This window comes from Coccidioides immitis (assembly GCF_000149335.2).
Source record: "Coccidioides immitis RS genomic scaffold supercont3.6, whole genome shotgun sequence".
NCBI lineage: Eukaryota > Fungi > Ascomycota > Eurotiomycetes > Onygenales > Onygenaceae > Coccidioides > Coccidioides immitis.
Window position 1 is genome coordinate 1,066,496 of NW_004504312.1, and position 17,614 is coordinate 1,084,109.

The following is a 17,614-nucleotide window of genomic DNA, read 5'->3' on the forward strand; positions in this document are numbered from 1 at the left end:
CGGGCGGAACGGTGAGGGCGGTGACCACTGTCAGAATCAGGACGCCTGACAAGGGTATTGTTTCGATGTTTGCCCTGCAGCCTATGCTGGAATGGGTTTGTTCATGTTTCATGCCTTTCAATGTGTACTTTGCTTTGCATGGTTTTAAAGATGGCCTTGTATTGCGCTCTTTTCTAACTACCATCTGCTTTGTTGTACGAACTTTCTACATATACTCTGTACTGATTGTGATTTGGTAAACGCGTTCGACTTGACACTAGTCACTCATCATCTCAGCTCACTGCCGTGGCGTTGAAGTCTTGGGGAAAAGCAGGTTGGAAGGTCTGGTTCTTGCACAGTCACTCATTTGTATGCTTCTTCGTCCTCTCCTGGCAAAATCTCTGGCTTACCCTTGTTCTCATCTAATCGATTGCGATCTGATAGGGTTCAACCTGCATTAATGAGGTGTTTCTGGTGTACTGCTACCTAACAACTGCCCAATAAACCAACCACGCCTCTCTATTGTGCACTGCCCATACTTCACAGTTAATAGGGTGAGTCTCTTGCATGCAGCATCTGAACATCAGACTTTGCTTCCCCCAGTTTGCCTCACCTTTTGCTGTTGGGCATGAGTTTGCTGCAAGTGTGTGCACGATTGAGCTGGCCAGTTTTTGCTTTTTTTCATTTTTCCTTCCCAGCCCTGACTGATCTTGGTGACATTGTTCATCGATTGAAATTTCACCGGAATTGGTGTAGTAATTGTGAATTTGAATATGCAGGCTGTTTTCTTTGCGGCCATTCGTTCTCCTGACTAATTTCGAGTCGAATTTCGTGAAAACTCGGCAGATCGACTTCGTTTCGAAAATAAACACAAATTGACGATCGCGAAAATTCGCATTTCCCGCGCAAAAATATGCAATTCTGTTGACCGAGGAGACTTTTGCCAAATCTAAACCCATTAGCCGCTTCCGCCACCGATCCCCTGGCACTTCTGGTCAGGGAGCGTGCTCCTTTCGAGAATGGTGAAAGTGGATATAAAGAGGGATTATTATGCGGAGCTGGGGATTGACAGCCGTGCGGAGCCAGAGGAAATTAGAAAACAATACCGAAAGCTAGGTAAGAGGGCACGAGCCTAAATTGCTGTTTGCGTTCCAGCAGAAACTCATTGACCTCGCATGACGGTAGCTTTCAAATATCATCCCGATCGAAATCCAGGAAGAGAGGTCGAATTCAATTCCAAATTTCAAGGGCTTCAGACTGCATATGAAGTTCTTAATGATTCCCAACTACGATTAAAATACGATGCCGATAGGCTTCGAGCTGGTTACGGCAAGCATTACGGTTCTTCGCGCGCAACTCCCACCTCAAGATCCCACAATACCGGATCTCCATTTTCTCATAAACCTCCCCCAAGACCCCCTACGGCCCCTCCGAATAAGGCCAGTTATCCGTCTGCATCGTCATTTCCCCATCCGCCGCACCAGTGGAACAGCTATGCTAAGGCTGGTGTTCCAAAATGGGATAAGGTATATGAAGATGTACGAACGCGAGCTGAAGCATACCGTGCGTTTCAAAACATGAAACCTAGCAATCATCCAGCTGGTGGATGGACGAATTTCGACCCTCGAACAGGCCGTTCATCGCATGAGACAGGGCGGACCGACAAGCCACCGACTGCGAAACAACAACAATCACAAAGGCCACATTCCGCATATGAAGCTTATTTCACAACTCAAAAACAGGCCGGCGCTGGACCCCAAAGATCCCAAACAACTAAGAAAAGAAATAGCTTTGCACCTGGCACGCCTGGTGGTGACGAACCTATGGCAAAAAATACGTCTGCCTATGCGACCATCTCAAAGGGTGAAAGGGCGCAAGCATCGAACCCCTTTTTTGAACCAGCACCATCCCCTACTGCTAAAAAGAAACCCGCGGGAGCTGGGGACTCCGGTACATCTATGCCTAACCTAGAAAGAACCAGCAGTCGGTACGCTACGTCAGGCGGCGAGAAAACTTATGTGTCGAGTGCAGGTTTTGCATTTACGCGGAGTGCCCGCTCAACTCCTTTCGAGGACTCTGGATCCCAACCACGAACAAATCCACCAAGCCCAACCCCTCTGCAGGCTCGTGGAAGACGTCATAGTGCGAGCCCTAAGCTGAGTCCCAAACGCAATCAACCATTCTCTTCCCCCACTTCGAGTGATTCAGACGAAATTCTTCCTAGCTTTCGCCCAAAAGCCATGCCGCGCAGCAGAGTTCGTAGTACCAGGGCAAAGGTTAACAGACCTACGCATTATGGCAACGAGAACATGTCTGGTGATACGTCGGCGTGGGCGATGCATCCCGACTCGTGGCTGTTTGGCGAAACGATCAATGGCCGTCAGAAAGAGTTCACCAAAGCCAACCGTTCCAAATTCGATGACTGGGAGAGTCCTAATGTTGGCGAGGGAGTGGAATCAGACAAGGGAAGCCACAGAAAAACCGCTGGCCGCACCCCTTTATCTTCAAATTTTTCAAAATCGTCAATTCCGCTCTCGACTAATGTCAATGTGGATGGTAGCCTCCAAAGCGAGAAAATGACTCCCACAAACGGTGAACCTCGCTGCTCTTCAACACCTAATATGTATGGTACCCACAAGTCTCCTGCTGTTTGATTGATCTGAAACAGGCGTCAATGGTCACACATTCCCTTCCTTTAAGCCCAAGCCCTTAGTGTCCTACCCTTGGCAGAAGGAGCCATAAATGGTGGTGTCATCAGAGGACTGGCTCATGGGCGAAAAAGAGAACAAAATCATTCATATTGACCTGATGCTATATTATCTTTGCTATACTATCTTTGTCACTATCCGTTTCTTTGTTAATTATGGGAACTGACTTAGAGGATATTTCTAGTTTCAATGCGACAAACACCACTCCAAAAGGGGACGGAACCCACAAAACTCCCCCTAAAAGCAAAAGCCATGATTACATTAGTCCCACCTTTTCAGCGAAAGAATGGAGTGGCACATTTGGGAATGACGCTGACCTTTTCGCCCCAGGGCCGTCTGGCAGTGTTCCATTTGCCACAAAGCCAGTACCAACACGAGGTAGAACTCTGAATAAATCTGACACATCTTCTCATTTTCAACCGTCGGGTTCTTCACAGAACGCAGCCAATCCCAGTGCGGATCGTGCTTCTTCCCAGCCACTTCCGCCGTTTGCAGAAGCGAAATTTTCAGCTGATCGTTGGGCAGAACTCCTCAGAGATAACACGTGGACAACTCCGCGTGGCGATGCATTTCCGCAGCCATCAATGGATCCTCGTCGTCAAAAAAGCCCTCGAAAGCAGAGTAAGCCAGCGCCAAAGCGTTCTACTGCTCCACGCCCAGCCACAGTGACTACAGAGGCCGAAGAGGCAGAGAATACATTCGCTCCCACTACGAACGAAAGCTCGAATGCTGCCCCTTCTGGAAGCGCTGAAGCCATGGATATCGACGAGCCGATACCTTCTGGAGGTGCCCAAAATGCGCAAGCTACGCCTTCAAAGGAATCCGCAAATTCCTCGAAGACCAAAATCCCTAATACTTTCGACACAGCGCCCGACCTGCTCAATTTAACTGATATGGGCCTTGTCAATCCTTTCTCTGCTACTAATAATGGTGGTATCAATGACTTGAGGAATTTGAATAACGCCCTTCCATTCGACTCTCAGCCAGATTTGAATCGGTCGCGTATCAAACCAAGGGATCTTGCTCTTCCAAAACCGCCAAAACCACCCACTCTTCCGAATTTCACTGCTAATCCGGGCCTTTCAGCCATGAAGCCAGAACAAGTTCTCGCTCGAGGCATGTGGGACCGGTACATGACCGACATGGCGGCTTACATGAACGAATGGAACAAGTTTAACAGAACCATGCTTTCCCATTTCAATGCACGACAGAATTTTGTCGACACTCTGCTATCACCGAACTGGATGAGCGCAAGAGGGGATGGTACCCGTTTAAATTTAGGTGGATATCAGGCTTCAGCCAATGGGGACGCCGCCAATGACGATGATGAAAGCGACGATGCGAAGGCTATAGGTAACCCTGGGAAGTATGGGTTCGGTGCCTATGTACGTGGAATGGAAGAGGACTTTGTGGTACGCCAGCACTGGGAAGTCGCGTGGGAGCGGCATCGTCAGTGTATTTTGGACCTCGGACGCCTACGTACCTGGATTCAAGAATGCCGAAAGGCGCAACCGGTTCCCTGTGCTGAGTCACTGATTTGAGGCCCGTTTTGTTGTTGCATAGGGTGGCAAGTTACTATCAAGGCGTAAGAGACGTGGATACATCATTGGCTAGGCGCATTTGGTAAGGAGTTGTTGTTATCTTTCCAACCGGATTGGCAGTTGGCTTTTTTTGTCCTGTTCTTTTTTAAACCGTCGTGTGTACCACTATGATCTGCGGCAGTTTTATGTTTGTTTGATGGGAAACAAGGCTGCCAGCCATTCCGTTCAGTATTGAGACAACAATCAAGGATTGCATAATACAATGCCAGTGCATACACACTTCCTTCTGCTATATATAGAGTGTTCTCCACCATGTTATAATCCTTTCACATCTACAGAGAACAAATCTATCGCTGTGATGGATGGTTCCTCCCCAACTCCAGGCAGACAAAGGGCTCACGGAATTTCGTTTCTTCGTTCCCGGTCCCGCCGATTACATAATCCCGCCCCGCGCCAAAAGGGTGACTCAGGCCGAAAAGATTGAGCGCATACTCCGAAAGAATTTCTTGGAATTTGATCTCTAGATTTTGAAATCGCATATCCGAGCAAAAGTTTTTTCCGGTCCGATTAGAGATAGCAATATTTGCACTTCTTCTCCTCAATTGAGTCTCCGCATTAGCGCAGTCGTCATTGGACCTCTCGTGCCCGCTTTTACTACCCCTCGGCATTGTGGGATTGTGCCCGATACACTTAAGAACATACCAAAATTGAAATAAGGAAAGAAACGAGGACTTGTCCTTCTTTTGTGGAATCCATCTACATTCGAATTCCGGTTGTTAGTAAAGAAAAGAGAACCATGGTGACGCTGGTTTTAGGTGCCCAGTTTGGGGACGAAGGTGAGAACTTCCGGCGGCCCTCGTGATCTTTTGAGTCCGATAGAAGAAAGCCATAGGTTGCGTGATAAGTTGCGCTGGCACGATAAACTAACATCTTTCATCGCTAGGAAAGGGAAAAATTACAGACCTCCTCTCTCAAACTGCAGATCTCTGCTGCCGTTCCGCTGGTGGTCATAGTGAGTTTTGTCTTTCGTTCTTAGCCCTATTGCAACGAGCTTGTGGCCTATCACCACCCCTAGATGCTGGTGGAATGGGATCTATACTTACAGAAGTTTCCAATCAACTAGATGCGGGACACACAATTATCCACGACAATATCACATACGATTTCCATATCCTTCCGTCCGGCCTGATATCGCCGAAATGCGTCAACCTAATCGGTTCCGGAACAGTCGTCCATGTTCCCTCATTTTTCAAAGAACTCAAAGCTTTGGAGGAAAAGGGCCTCAAAGACGCAAATAAGCGCGTGTTCATTAGTGATCGCGCTCATGTCTGCTTCGATTTGCATTCCGTAGTAGACGGACTTGAGGAAGCAAGCCTTGGCGGGCGAAAAGTCGGAACAACTGGGAAGGGAATCGGTCCATGCTACAGTGATAAGGCTTCAAGAACGGGCGTTAGAATCGGAGAAGTTTTAGACGAAGGCATTGTAGAAAGAAAGTTGAGAAATCTCGAGGCTGGTTACCGACGACGATTCGGAGACCTGAGCTATGACCTTGAAGAGGAGATTAAGCGGTTCAAGGTATGTCTCTCAGCTTGTTGACACCGGTCCTTCGTTACTTATAGCCGTCTAGGAGTATCGTACGCTGCTCCAACCTTTTGTGGTTGACCAATTTACTCTGCTTCGGAAATACAAAGACGCATCCATTCTCATCGAGGGAGCTAACGCACTCATGCTTGACATCGATCACGGCACGTATCCATACGTCACCTCATCGTGCACTGGCTTGGGCGGCACCATCCAAAGTCTCTGCCTTAACCCAACGGAGATCAAGTCCATTGTCGGCGTTGTGAAAGCATATAGCACACGAGTTGGCTCCGGCCCTTTCCCTAGCGAACAAATTAACGAAATTGGTGAGAAACTGCAAGCCACTGGCCGTGAGTTCGGTGTCACCACCGGCCGAAAGCGGCGCTGCGGCTGGCTTGACCTGGTTATGTGCCGATACAGCACCTCGATCAACCACTACACTGCTCTTAATCTGACAAAGCTAGACATCCTAGATGACTTTGACGAAATCAAGGTCGCCGTGGCTTATCGTTTGAACGGAAAGGAGGTTGAGTCCTTCCCCGCCGATGCGGAAGAGCTGGAGAAGGTGGAGGTTGTGTATGAAACGCTGCCAGGTTGGAAGGTAAATACCATGGGTGCTACGAAATGGGAAGACTTGCCGCCAAACGCCCAGAAATATATCGAATATATCGAAAAGGATCTCGGTGTCCCAGTTAGATGGATTGGCACAGGACCAGCGAGATCGCACATGATTGAGCGGTTATAGCATGCCCCTTAATCCCTTGCAACACAAACTTTTACTGAGAGCCGCGTGTTGTATACCACCACCTGCCGAATTTCCTGGGATACACGCTTCTATCCCCTTTCATATAACTTGTGCACATGTGTTTCTTGACTGTTGTACTTTGACTATTTGCCTTTGGACCAACCTAAAGACCAATGGGGCGGTTGAATCCGTCATCCCTTGGTATAGAATCAAAATCTAGATGTAGACTTGAGCCTACTCGGGTCAAGTTTCTGATGGAACGAAAGGAGCCTTGGAAAAGGGGGTGAATCTTTGTGGAAGCCGAACGCCAAGCAACTGGTTGCTTTGGGTTGCCGGGATCCAGCCAATCACCGTTGCCCGCTTCTATTTTCTCTGGAATAATATAAATCCGTCCATTTAATATGCTTATATAATTTTAAACCTAAACACAGCCAATCGGAGCGAGGTATCGCAGAAAATCACAACATAAGATAGTAGAAGAGGCAGCCTTTCTGCCTTCGGGCATTTGGTCTTATTGAAACGATACAGAGAAGATTAGCATGGCCCCTGCACTAAGGATGACACGCTCAATCAAAGAGAAGCTCCAAGTTTTTTTGCCGGATCCGCGTTGAGGTGCGATGTCTCTGTTGATGTAAGAGGAATGAACCTCCTGCGTTCGAGTCCGGAAGATCCCACTTTTCCTTTTTTTTTTTTTTTTTTGGTCACTTTCTCCCGAATATGTACGGAGTAGTAAAACCAATAGCTACATAAACAATACAAAATTTGCACGCTGCCCCACGAAAAGGGAGCAAGACCCTATGCTGCTTGTTGATATGATCAATAATGTTCAATGGCTGCAAGATCAACGAAAGTACTCCGTATTCCGCACTAAATTACCACTTCTAGGAAACCTGCTCAATACGATATCACCATTGAAACAAGGATGCTGCCTGGAGTTTGCTCAGCTAATCCAATTCTGCACCCTGATAGGTTAGCCCCTTCACTGGGGACATCGTGCCACTCGCATTCCCAGGAGTGATTCCCCTATCTTCACTCATTATCCCTTTCCTTTCTGCCCATAGCCTTTCCTGCCTACAAAGAATATCAGCATCTCTCTTGTACTGCCTGTCATTAGCAGCTTCGAGCTCTCTAATTCGTTGAATCTCCGTGGTCAGTTTCTTATCGACCAGTTCCTGTTCTATCCGTGCAACTTCTTGCGCATTCGCAATTTGCAGCCGGCCTTGCTGTTCGAGTGCCTGCAGGCGAAGTTGGCTAAGGGTCTTCGTGTGTTCAAATTCTAGCATACGATTTTGTTGTGCAAGGCGAGACCGTTGCGCTGCAGATTCGGCATCAAGACGAAGCTGTTGTTTTGCAAAGCGCTCAGCGTTTGCCTCTCGTTCGTCTGCAAGCTCGCGATCGTGTTGAATCCGCAGATTGTGTGTTCGCGTCATCAGTATGTCTTGCTGATTTGCAAGGTCCTCATTTTGTCTGAGCTGCATTTGGTGTTCTTCTTCTTGATCCTGGAGACGTTTGACTCGGGCCTGTCTTCGGCTTTCCTCTGCCATAATTTCTGGCGGGGCGTTAACCATGTCTGGCGGTTGAGGGCTAGTGAGCCGATAGTACACATCCCTACAATTGTGGGCCTTCAGGATATGAAGAAGCTGTGGACCAAGCTCTCTTGGGCTGCTTTGGAGGTTCTTCTTGATGTACATCGAGGGTGAGTAGACATAGTTATTGCTGGTAAAGATATTGCAGCTGTCATTAATTAGTTTCCACATTCCACTTGCCAGCAGGGCCGTCGTGACATGGACACAGGCTCCTAGATTATCCAATGCATGGAAAAGGAGAGATTTTCCCTGACTCTGTGCTCTTAGGTCTGCTTTGCCAGCAATTAGAGCGTCAATGGTCTTCCTGATTCCAGAAACAGGCAACCTAGCATCAGAGGCGTGGAGACTCAAGTTTGCTAGTGCACATCGACCATCGTGTAACATTGATGGAAAGTTGGGATCATGTCCATAAGAAATAAGGAGTTGAACAGCATCGGGGCTCAAGGCCTGTGCCGCTTCATGGAGACTCCCATCATCGACAGTAGCGCCAGCGTCGATAAGATGGCGTATTATATCAATCTGGTTACGTCTACTAGCGTAAAAGAGTGGAGTCTTTCCAGCCGCGTCGCCCCTCGAAACATCTGCGCCATGATGGATAAGCTGTAAAACAACATCAGGGGTTCTTTCGATTGATGCTATGAGGAGAGGGGACTTCCAAGACCCTGTAGATTGAAAGTTGGGGTCCGCTAATAACACGTCAGAGAAACCGCAAAGGTTGTACCCTAAAGGGGCTTACCTCCATGCTTCAGTAGACACTCAATCGCGTATGAACTTATACGCTGTTTTGGTTGCAACAACGCCCATAAAAGAAGAGAAACATGTTCCAGTCCATGATCATTCTCAATCGTATAAGAGGTTATCTGGTTTACGTTCATGCCGCTCTGCAGAAGCTTTTCCAGGATCTTCGTTCCCCGTGGCCATTTTTGAAGGCATAGAAGAACGGGAGATTCTTTTTGCAATCCATCAGAACACCACAAAGTGTCCACGGCATCAACGTCGGCCTGATTTTGAGTGAGAATTTCAATCAATTTCAAACTCACATCCTCAGAGAGGTCAGAACTAAAAACACATGTGAGTCCGATTGCAAGACTCTTGCTCGAAGGGCATGTATCCATAATCTTTTTGGTCAGCGAAATTTGGCCTTTTGAAATCGCAGCTCTCAGTGCACGACCATCATGGTAATCGGCCCTAGCTCCAAATTCAAGGAAAAGGTCTACAAACTTTGCCACCTCGGGGTTCATTGCTGCATTTCCAACTGCCGCGATTAGGGCCAGATTGAGTGCCTCCCCGGTTGCACCATGGCGTAGTAACAATTCGATGGTTGGTAAACCAGAAGCTGAAAGCCAAGTTATACCGGCCGATATTGTCTTTCCAAACGCATATGTCACAGCTATTTTATCTGAAACGGATTCTAGAATGATTCTCAGGATTAAATCATCCCGAGACAGAGCCGCGTGAACAATGCATTGACTATTCGCAAAGTGGACCGAAGCGCCATGCGCTAAGAGAAGTATGACCATATCCATGTCACAGGGCTTTTCTTGGACAATCTTAAGGAGTGCTTCATCTACACATCGTCCATCAAAACCGGCTTGGAGGACCAACTTTGTGTATTGAACACGTCGTGGACCTTCAATCGCCAAACAAGACCCAAAAACAGTTTCAAGTGTGTCCGAAGAGACAGGTTGACCCAGTAATAATTCACAAGCATCGATATAATCATTGTCGATCGATTTGCGTATCGCCATACCCTGCTGATAATCTACCGAAGCCCCGTGCTGAATAAAAAGCTTCAGAAGGCGATGATTCCGAATATCTAATCTGATCACTTCCGGGAGCATGGGATTCAAAGCCTCGGATACGGAGATATCTGTTGCATTCAACAAAATATTGGCCATCTCGTACCTCTTGACGGTATTAGTACGGAGCAATAATTCCAGGCCACCCATTACTGTCTGGCGTGAAGGCATTCTAGATGCGAAAAGCACAAGCTGCTGCTCATCAGACTGCTTTATAGCATTTCGAATAGCAGCACCGTTGTTAAAATTAATATTCGCCCCATGATCGATGAGTAGCTCCAGTAAACTCATGTTGCTTGACGGAGATTGCTGTTCACAGATTAATGACTTGTCCAGCATTGCTCCTTTTACACCAGCATTGAGGAGCTTATGACATATCTCATAACGAACGGCAGGGTCTTCCAAAGAGGTCGCTGTAAGGAAAGCCGCGTCCAGGGTCTTTGTTGTCGGCCGATACTGCAGCAGAAGCTCCAGGAGTTTATAATCTGCCTTCCGGCACGCATGATGCACAGGCTTACCACCATCCATGTTGATATTTGCTTCCCCTTTCTCGAGAACTAGACTAATCAAAACGATATCGACAGGAATTTCCTGAACTAGCTCAACCAATTGCGCATCCACTATTGGTCCACGAGCGCCTGCTGACAGAAGCAAATCCACGATAGTGAACCGTAGTTCTTTGGGAGATAGTTTGCTTGCCGGAGTGAGAGCTCTGCAAAGTGATAACTCGCTTAGACTGCCTTTGAGTAAGATGCTTAGAGAAACGATGTCTCCCAATCTTGCTGCTTCTTGGAAACAATAACCATCCTTGATGTTAACATCCGCGCCATGTCTCACGAGTAACTCAAGGAACTGGTGTCGTTCGAGTGTAACGTTGTCAGAAAACACCCTTGCGAGCGTCTTGTCGACCTCTTGACCTTGGGCCCCAGCAGCTAATAGTTCTGACGCCAAATCCAGCTGTAAATTTGGGGGTAATGTTGGTAACAAGCGAAAGCATAGCGAAAAGGAGGGTTGAGATGGTTTCCCGCCAAGGAGTTTCTTGAAGATTTGAAGATTTTTTTTGAGGACATGGCAAGACGAAGTGCCTTTGCATCCTGGTAGTCAACGGATGCTCCGTGATCCACTAGAAATCTGACCAACAGTTCGTCATTTCGTTGGACGGAATTAACCAAATACTCATGCAGCGGACTGCCAGTAGCCCCGTATTTAACTAAGGTTGACACTATCCAAAGCTTTCTCGATGACGCCAAAGTCACCGACACTTTAGAAAACTTGGCCAATAGAGCAGACGCGCAGTCGCTGTCAAGTTTTCCATTGAAAATAATGCTTAAGATCTCCATGTCATTCTTCTTTACGGCTTCAATTATTGCGTCCGAAGGATCATATGAGATCACCTCGCGATACGAAACCACCGTGGAAGCGAGGTTCCCATCATTCGTAGAGATTGATCGCATTAGGATCTTGTTGACGTTCTCTCCAGATGCGCCGGCGCAAAGAAGCATTTCGATGATCAAACGTTGTTCTTCCGTCACTACTGTTGACCCACGGAGAACGACTCCGAGAGCGCGGCTGAGAGATGCTGGTGACGGAGGCCGCTTAGCTGAGACAAAGGCGGCGATAAGATCAATCCTTCCACCCTCAACAACAGATTCGAAGAGTCCAGCTGAATCCGCATTGGCACCTTGCTGAAGAAGGATAATAACAAGCTGAAGCGGTCCTTTCGATACCACTATCGGAAGGGCTTCATCAAGACACGAAATGTTAAGCCGTTTCTCTGCTCTTAGTAAAAGTTTCACGAGAGGAATGTTTCCACTGGTTATATTTTCAATGAACTCTTCTTGGCAAGAATTTGGATCTGCCCCGTTTTCAAGAAGGGCCTTGACACAATCTAGATTGGCAGATGCGGTTGCACATCGAAGGCAACTATTCACAGACGCCGGATCCGCTTGAGGAGCCAGTATTGATACCATATCGGCCCGTCGATGTCCTATTGCAAGCTCCAGAAGCGGGCCCACGTGGAACTCCTGGGTATCGGTTTTGAATATGTTCTTTTTAGACTTTGCATCTTTGGCTTGCGTCACTAAACATTCCAGAACACCGACGGGTCCGTTTTCCCTGATGACGGTCTCGATCGCGACATAGAGCTCCTGTTTCTTGAAATTGCGTTGGCTTGGGGTGCGTCGGAAGATATGTGACTTCGACGAGAAAGTTTCCAATCTTTTGCGTGTTGCAAGGCTCTCAGCCGCTTCCTTATCCTGATGGCTAAAAGAAGAAATGGCGTTTCTCTTGAGGATTGGGAGATAATTGCTCATAGAAACACCCACGCTTGCAGCCAATTCCTCGAGGCGCTTACGGCTGGAAAACGTATGATTATTCATCTATGGGGGAGTTCAGCTGGTGAAATGCAACTCCCGTCCTCATATCCAGGTATAGATTGCCTTACCTCCATCGCCTTCTTAATCAGCCCTGGGCCTCCCAAATTTCAAATGGTTGGCAACATTTGGCGATAATACAAGATCCAACTCGGTGCATGGAAGAGTGTGTGAGAAGGACCATCGCTCGCCAATTTTACAATTGGCGCCAGTGCCATTCACATCATCCAATTGACATGGATGAAGGCATTGGGCGCTTGTGAAGGTGCCCTTTCAATCTATCAGTGTAAGCGCTGGTGAATAAACCTAAAATAGCTGTTTCACAAATGATTTCTAGGCACCCTGAAGGTTATCTCCGCGCCTTGAGGAAATCATTTTCAATTGATTGTGCGACTGTAAAGATTAAGTGATATCGAGGGGTGGTCAATAGGGTCGAGATTGGCTCTCAATCACCCAGAGGCCACCATTTCAATGAATTCATGCATGATGAATTTAGGGTCCAATTACCACAATAGGATGTTGAAGCCTGATAGTTAAAAAAAGAGAAAAGAAAAGAATTGCCTCGCCAGTTGCCAAAAAATCGACGATGGCGGGTGAATGAGGAGGTCAGTTGAAGGGAACAGCGGCAAAAAAGAAATTGGCGGTACTGGGAATCGAACCCAGGCTGGCGCGGCCACAACGCGACGTCATACCACTAGACCATACCACCTTGTTGTTGTGTTAGGAGTGATACTAATTGATTCTATTAGTCACTTACTTACATCCAATCAGGAACGGCGGATAAGATTCGCGCTAACTTCTCAACACAGGCAGATACTCCGCAACGGGTGGGTGAGTCCGCAACACGAGGCGATCTCAGGTCTGTTGCTGATGCCCATAATGACGATTCCAATGTACTCCGTATAGATTCGCATAAATTCGGCGTCTCCGGGCGCTCTCCAATGAAGCCTCCCTTCCCCTCTCCCCCAAAAAACAACACAAGCTTGCTACCAGTCCCCTGGCGCCAACTTAAATAAACAGCCAATTGTTCAGCATACTCTGTACGGAGTACAAAATAACAAGTTGAGCCTTAGACTTGTGCCAACGTTCCCATCAGGAGTACCCGGCATGGCACCCCCAAGAAAGCATTCTAAAATCAAAGGCTCGATTTTCGGTGTGGCCGTAGTCGACGCTCTTGGAGGACCAGTAGAGTTTCACCGGAGAGGAAGCTTCGCGAAGGTTACCGGCTATCGGCACAATGCAAACTTCGGCGTACCTCCAGGGTAAGCATTGGCGCCTTTATCGAAGTATACAGATATCGCAGTTAACAAATGACAGCACTTGGACCGATGATACCTCAATGACCCTGTGCCTTGCACAGGCACTCATTGATTCCAAAGGCACTTTTGTTTCCCAGGCAGCTATCCGAAACTATATAAAATGGTGGAAAGAAGGGTACTTATCATCAACGGGGTACTGCTTTGATATTGGTGCAGGAACGGCATCTGCGCTTGGGATATGGTTAAGATTTTTCCAACGGAGACGAGCTAGCATTCGTGAAGATGATCCAGACGCAGACAATGATGAACAGCCAGAAATCGATCGCGCACTCAAGCGCGAGGTACGGGAAAGCCTATCCAATTTCTGTGCTTATTTCTGATGGTGGATGAACGGATGGATCTGACATTTCCCCAGATATTTTGCGGTAATGGGTCACTGATGCGGGTGTCGCCCGTCGGGCTTGTTTATTCGCACGATCTCGATCAGGCTCTCTCTGTAGCCTTGCGTTCTTCTATGGTGACTCACCCTTACCCGACTTGCGCAGAATGCTGTATGCTATACACCAAACTCATCGTGTGTGCCGTGAATGGTGGCACCAAGGAGGATATTGCCCAAGAATTCGCCAGCACTCCGTTCAACGATCAAAATGTGCGGCTGCGGTTCCTGAAGTACACCGGCCTTACAGATTGGATGGCCACAGAAGAGCGCACTATAGAGTCTACCGGATTCGTGATTTCGACATTGGAGGCAGCGTTGTGGAGTTTCTTCACTACAAGTTCGTTCCAGGAGGGCGCATTAAGAGCGGTGAATTTGGGACATGATGCTGATACTGTAGGTGCCGTGTATGGAGGGCTGGCAGGAGCATTCTACGGGTTTGAGTCTATCCCCGCAGAATGGCTCGAAGGACTACAGAGAAAGGATATCATCGAGGAAATATCTTCTGGTCTTGTTTCTCTTAATGTTGAAGCAGGTATGGCATCGTCCTGTTAACAGTTATTTACGAAGATGACATACATGAACTCCTGTATAAGATAATATCAACAATAAAATACATATCAGTGCTAACATGTGTGTTCGGTATCACGGTCTGAGGAGTAGAATAGTTTCGCAACCAACCAATGCCCATATACGTCAACGCCGCCATGACCAGAGCCCGAGGGACGAAAGAAAGTAATACACAAAGTCCAAGGAAGGACAAAGCTGCATGATAGGGCTGCTCCGCCAATAGTAAATCTTCCAAGAAGTATAGCATACCACGCCATGAAATTGTTAATAATACACGTCAACAAAAGTATTAAAGCCATGTTCAGAGGGAGGGATACAAGCGCATGCGTAAAAAACAGATCGGACGGTCGCCGATCTATCCGTAGAGAATTGCTTTTACGTGTGGTAACTCGACGCCTTCAACTCCGTGGACCTTTAAGAATGTAGACAGGACCCAGTTTCCGAACATGATACCTCATGCAAATATAACAGTCGAACAATCGAAATCGTAGCAGCAAATAAACAGTCGTACGCCAAACCGCCTAGATGAGTCCATTCAGAAAAAATGAAACTGTTCAACAATTTTGAATACTGTAAATCGAGCTGGTTAAAACAGAGTGGCGATTAATAAAGGCCAACTGGCATTCATCTCCATCGGCGGGTTCTTGTCTCGGAACGTTGGAAGTCGGTTCTTCCGCTGCTTCCACTGCCTCCATGTTCGTCCCCCATGGACAATGGATCAAGTGGTTCGTCGTGATGGAAATCAGTCTTTCCACGGCTTCGACGGTCGTTTCGCCGGAACGACGGTTCATATGGCTCCTCGCCACCGAAACCGCTCGTTCTACGGCCTCGACGGTCGTTCCGCCGGAAGGATGGTTCGTACCGCCCCTCGCCACCGAAACCGTTCGTTCTACGGCTTCGACGGTCGTTCCGCTGGAACGATTGTTGGTATGGCCCCTCGTCTCCGAAATCGGTCGTTCTACGGCGTCTAGATTCATCGCTGAGGGGCGATCCTAGCGCCGACGGCTCCCTTCGTGCGGATTCGATAACAATACCAGGATAATGACGAATATTCAATCTTCTTGCCAATGCGAGAGAGATAGGAGGAGGTGAGTCAAGGCTCCAGAGATGTTTCGTCATATTATTTAGTTGACGAAACTGGTCTCGTGAGCGGATTAAGCCTAAGGAGGACATATATGCCTTCTCTTTTAATGTATAATCAAGGCCGCTATATGCTTGCTTGGCCTGGGAAATGATAGAAGCTGTGGGCTCAGGGGCATCAGGGTTCTCTCGTGACATGTCTATCATAGCAGTCTTGAGGAGCGCCTCATCTTCCTGGATAGGCAGGCCCCTGAGTGTAGTCTTGAACTCACGATACTCAGGATCCGTGAGCAGAATCCATCCTTCACCAGTTTTGTTTGCACGAGCCGTACGCCCTAGGCGGTGAATGTATGTCTCTCTGCTTTGTGGAACACCGACTTGGATAACGTGTGTCACGTTTGGGAAATCCATTCCGCGAGCAGTCACATCAGAAGAGAACAGGATAGCGGATTTTGCTCTACGGAACATATCCGAATTCCTCGTTCTTTGGGCCTGAGTTAATTTAGAATGGATTTCAATCCCCTTGATACCAAAGGGATGCGGCGAGAAACGGCTTTCTGGGTCGGTAAGTAATGCGTTAAACGCAGCGGCCGCTATGGAAACCTCGTTTGTGGAGTTGTAATAGACGATGGCTTTGAATGGGCTGTTTTGAACGGGATCCGTTTCATGTCTTCTAATCGCCTGCGTCAAGATTTCCATGATAGCTGGCATCTGGTTCGATCGACAATCAAGGAACACAGCCCTCTGTGGAACTTTCAAATGTGTTGGTGCTTCGTCATCTCTGACGGTTTTCACGAAGGAAAAATCTTGCTTCAATGTACGTCGAACCATGCTTAGAATTTCGGGTGCGATGGTGGCCGAGAACATCAGAGTCTGACGGTCCACCTCGCTTCGCTTTGGGAAATAGGTCTGCAGGTCCATAATAGAAGGGGCAAACCCGTCGTCGAGCAAACGATCTGCCTCGTCCAAGACGAATGCTTTCAGGTTCGGCGCCGCAATCCCACTCCTTGGGTCGCTGAAAATATCTATAAGGCGACCCGGAGTGCCAACAAGAAGATGGCAGCCTTCACGCTGGATTTTTCGAAGTCCTTCAATTTTCCTGGTCCCGCCAACCGCCGTTCGTACTTGGACTCCTGTAAATCTGGCTATTTTCTGGGCCTCTTCGGCGATTTGCTCCGCAAGTTCACGAGTCGGCGAGATGACAACGGCGCGAATATTGGAACCGCCACGCTGCCGAAATTTTTGACCAGTCCGCAACGACGGATCGTCGCGAATTATCTTCTGGATGACAGGAACGAGGAAAGCAAGGGTCTTGCCGGTGCCGGTCTTAGCCTGGGCGAGCCTGTTAAATTCAATAATTAGTCACGTAGGCAATGAGAGTATAGCTTCTCGTCAACATACACATCTTTTCCGTTTAGCGTGTGATTGATGGTTTGGGCTTGAATTTCGGTCATGTCTGTAATGCCCATTTTTAGAATAGCATCCACGATTTTCTTATCCACCAGCCCTGGGCCATGCAGGTCGGCAAATTTCAGCAATTTCTTCGTCTCCCCTTCGGGTGGTGTTGGGACATCTGCGCTGGCGACGGGGCTCACTGCTTCCCCAGCGCTGTTCCGAAGCAACGGCGATACATAAAATGTTCTAACTGGAAATGTAATTGCCCGGTGAGGTAGGGGAAGCGTCCGATTAACGAGCGACAGAGGATTGGGCCGGCGAACACATCTTTGAAGGTTGCGAACGAGGACCCGTCCCCCGCGAAGAGTACCAAACATCGCAGCTTTCCCGACAAATATTGTGTAAAACTATGAAAGCGAGAAAACTAAACGCGTCCGGGTAGAGTATATAAAAGAAAGAGGAAGGATGAAGAAGTGAAGAAGATGAGAGCGAAAGAAAAACTCAGACACAGCCCATTCCGAGTCGCTGTTTTATTCAAAAGCTTTTTTTTTTTTTTTTTTTTT

The 17,614-nt window shown here is 47.8% G+C and overlaps 5 protein-coding genes and 1 non-coding gene across 6 annotated transcripts; 3 read left to right on the forward strand and 3 right to left on the reverse strand.

Moving 5' to 3' along the window:
* Positions 1-143: 143 nt before the first annotated feature.
* CIMG_03336 (DnaJ domain-containing protein) lies at positions 144-4,500 on the forward strand. The gene is made up of 5 exons (XM_001243894.2): positions 144-348; positions 424-533; positions 759-1,095; positions 1,165-2,602; positions 2,872-4,500. The coding sequence occupies exons 3-5, from the start codon at positions 999-1,001 to the stop codon at positions 4,226-4,228; spliced, it is 2,892 nt and encodes a 963-aa protein (XP_001243895.2). The 5' UTR covers positions 144-348; positions 424-533; positions 759-998; the 3' UTR covers positions 4,229-4,500.
* Positions 4,501-4,730: 230 nt separating this feature from the next.
* CIMG_03337 (adenylosuccinate synthetase) lies at positions 4,731-6,992 on the forward strand. Its single transcript, XM_001243895.2, has 4 exons — positions 4,731-5,064; positions 5,172-5,240; positions 5,352-5,803; positions 5,856-6,992. Exons 1-4 carry the CDS (start codon positions 5,025-5,027, stop codon positions 6,552-6,554), a joined length of 1,260 nt encoding a protein of 419 aa, XP_001243896.1. The 5' UTR covers positions 4,731-5,024; the 3' UTR covers positions 6,555-6,992.
* A 369-nt stretch (positions 6,993-7,361) lies between these two features.
* Positions 7,362-12,317, reverse strand: CIMG_03338 (uncharacterized protein; the record flags this gene model as incomplete). The annotated part of the gene is made up of 3 exons (XM_001243896.2): positions 7,362-8,826; positions 8,877-11,024; positions 11,129-12,317. 3 exons carry the CDS (start codon positions 12,315-12,317, stop codon positions 7,499-7,501), a joined length of 4,665 nt encoding a protein of 1,554 aa, XP_001243897.2. The 3' UTR covers positions 7,362-7,498.
* Positions 12,318-12,949: 632 nt separating this feature from the next.
* CIMG_15115 lies at positions 12,950-13,020 on the reverse strand. The gene has a single exon. It is a non-coding gene; the product is annotated as a tRNA-His (tRNA).
* A 174-nt stretch (positions 13,021-13,194) lies between these two features.
* Positions 13,195-14,644, forward strand: CIMG_03339 (ADP-ribosylglycohydrolase). The gene is made up of 3 exons (XM_001243897.2): positions 13,195-13,573; positions 13,629-13,911; positions 13,986-14,644. Exons 1-3 carry the CDS (start codon positions 13,419-13,421, stop codon positions 14,559-14,561), a joined length of 1,014 nt encoding a protein of 337 aa, XP_001243898.1. The 5' UTR covers positions 13,195-13,418; the 3' UTR covers positions 14,562-14,644.
* CIMG_03340 (DEAD box RNA helicase HelA) lies at positions 14,533-17,591 on the reverse strand. Its single transcript, XM_001243898.2, has 2 exons — positions 17,058-17,591; positions 14,533-16,998 (listed from the first exon to the last, which is right to left on the reverse strand). Exons 1-2 carry the CDS (start codon positions 17,426-17,428, stop codon positions 15,201-15,203), a joined length of 2,169 nt encoding a protein of 722 aa, XP_001243899.1. The 5' UTR covers positions 17,429-17,591; the 3' UTR covers positions 14,533-15,200.
* Positions 17,592-17,614: the final 23 nt, after the last annotated feature.

Excerpts from the sequence above, each read along its gene's own strand:
- CIMG_03336 (XM_001243894.2), top strand. The coding sequence starts at position 999 with ATGGTGAAAGTGGATATAAAGAGGGATTATTATGCGGAGCTGGGGATT. Across the intron at positions 1,096-1,164 it reads AAAACAATACCGAAAGCTAG|CTTTCAAATATCATCCCGAT; the intron begins GTAAGAGGGCAC and ends GCATGACGGTAG. Across the intron at positions 2,603-2,871 it reads TGCTCTTCAACACCTAATAT|TTTCAATGCGACAAACACCA; the intron begins GTATGGTACCCA and ends GGATATTTCTAG.
- CIMG_03337 (XM_001243895.2), top strand. The coding sequence starts at position 5,025 with ATGGTGACGCTGGTTTTAGGTGCCCAGTTTGGGGACGAAG. Across the intron at positions 5,065-5,171 it reads TGCCCAGTTTGGGGACGAAG|GAAAGGGAAAAATTACAGAC; the intron begins GTGAGAACTTCC and ends TTTCATCGCTAG. Across the intron at positions 5,241-5,351 it reads CCGTTCCGCTGGTGGTCATA|ATGCGGGACACACAATTATC; the intron begins GTGAGTTTTGTC and ends CCAATCAACTAG.
- CIMG_03339 (XM_001243897.2), top strand. The coding sequence starts at position 13,419 with ATGGCACCCCCAAGAAAGCATTCTAAAATCAAAGGCTCGATTTTCGGT. Across the intron at positions 13,574-13,628 it reads AACTTCGGCGTACCTCCAGG|CACTTGGACCGATGATACCT; the intron begins GTAAGCATTGGC and ends AACAAATGACAG. Across the intron at positions 13,912-13,985 it reads ATCGCGCACTCAAGCGCGAG|ATATTTTGCGGTAATGGGTC; the intron begins GTACGGGAAAGC and ends ACATTTCCCCAG.
- CIMG_03340 (XM_001243898.2), bottom strand. The coding sequence starts at position 17,428 with ATGTTTGGTACTCTTCGCGGGGGACGGGTCCTCGTTCGCAACCTTCAA. Across the intron at positions 16,999-17,057 it reads ACGCTAAACGGAAAAGATGT|GCTCGCCCAGGCTAAGACCG; the intron begins GTATGTTGACGA and ends TGAATTTAACAG.